This window comes from Streptopelia decaocto (genome assembly GCF_964273445.1).
Source record: "Streptopelia decaocto genome assembly, contig: HAP1_SCAFFOLD_111, whole genome shotgun sequence".
Lineage (NCBI taxonomy): Eukaryota > Metazoa > Chordata > Aves > Columbiformes > Columbidae > Streptopelia > Streptopelia decaocto.
This window is the reverse complement of record NW_028116450.1, coordinates 336,007-337,500: the sequence shown is the minus strand read 5'-3', so window position 1 is coordinate 337,500 and position 1,494 is coordinate 336,007. Positions and strand designations below refer to the sequence as shown.

The 1,494-nt window shown below is 66.7% G+C and overlaps 1 protein-coding gene across 1 annotated transcript; it reads right to left on the bottom strand.

The window, feature by feature from the left end:
- Positions 1-561: 561 nt before the first annotated feature.
- On the bottom strand, positions 562-1,226 carry LOC309452200 (uncharacterized protein; the record flags this gene model as incomplete). The annotated part of the gene is made up of 2 exons (XM_082076874.1): positions 562-1,008; positions 1,080-1,226. The coding sequence occupies 2 exons, from the start codon at positions 1,224-1,226 to the stop codon at positions 562-564; spliced, it is 594 nt and encodes a 197-aa protein (XP_081933000.1).
- Positions 1,227-1,494: the final 268 nt, after the last annotated feature.

Sequence of the window (1,494 nt, the reverse complement as noted above, 5' to 3'; positions counted from 1 at the left end):
TAGGAAATTAATCAGATTTTGGGGGCATTTTAAGGGGATTTTTGTGCAAAACAAGGGAATTCGTGGGGAATTAGGGTTTTTTTTTAGTGTCCCTGGTGCAGCCCCGGTGGGGCGGAGCTGCCAGCGGGGACCGGAAGTGGGCGGTGCCTCGAGCAAAGGCGGGGCCAGCGACGGGCTCCACCTCTGCAGCCAGGAGCCACTCCTGGGCACGCAATGAGTGGGTGGGTCCTGTTCATCCTGAGCCCCCCTGAGCGTGACAGCTTCCAATCAAACTAGGGGACCCAGGAGTGCCCCAGGGGACTCAGGTGTTTGGGAGAGACCCAGGAGTGCCCCAAGGGACCCAGGGGAGGGAGGGCACTGGGAGGGTGTTTGTGGGCACTGTTTTATACTGGGATGTTACTGGTTTATACTGGGGGGGACTGGGAGGGGTTATGGGGGGGACTGGGTTATACTGGGACAAACTGGTGGGCTCTGGGGGTCACTGGTTTAAACTGGTTCAAACTAGTGTTTACTGGTGCGACGTTCTCGTTCCAGGGTGTGCGGGTCTCGTCTCCACTCTCCCTATTGGTCAACGGGAAGCGCCCGCCCCGCCGCGCGCTGGCCCCGCCCCGGCTGGCGCTCTCGGCACCGCCCCCTCTGCCAGACGCGGCCCCGGCACCGGAATAAACGCGCCCCGATTGGCTGGAGCTTCCCGCGCCGCGGACCCATCCCCATCTTGGGAGGGTCGGCGCGCGTCTTCATGGTTACGGGCACCATATTGGGAGGGTCGGCGAGCGTTTTGACGGCAACCGCCATCTTGGGGGTGTCGGGGCGCGTTGCGGCTGCCATCTTGGGAGGGAGCGGCGTCTCCATGGCGACGGGTGCCATGTTGGGAGGGTCGGGACGTCCCGCTACCGCCGCCATCTTGGCTTCCTCCTCCTCCTCTTCCAAAATGGCCTCCAGATCCGGCAGGTCACGCGGCGGCCCCAAGATGGCAGACAGGAAGCGGGTGGAGAGCACGCCCTCCGCCTGCGACACAGGGCGGGGCTGAGGGGCCCTCCCGAACTCCTCGGGTCCCCACCCCAACTCCTGGGTCCCACCTGCAGGATCATGCGGGGCTCCAGCGGCGGGAGGGGAGGCGTGGCAGGTGGTTCCAGTTCCTCCTCCAAGGGGCTCCCCAGCGCGGCCATCACTGTCTCGTATTCGCTCAGCGCCCCCGGGGGGACCCCTCCTTCCCCCTCCCCCATCCCCGCCTGGAGGGGGCGGGGCCCGCTGGGGGGCGGGGGGAGGGGCAGCCACGCGAAGCTGCTGTGGGGGCGCCTGGGGGGTGGGGGAGGGGTCAGAATCAGCCCCGCCCCTTTGTGTCCCCTCCCCACCCCAATACCTCACAGCGAGAAGCGGGGGGGGAGGGGCGGCCCAGGGCGGGCCCCAAGCACAGGAGTTGCCGCGGAGCATCATCGGAACTGGGGGTTGGCCCCGCCCACAACGGTTGGGGGGCGGGGCTTGCAGAGCTCT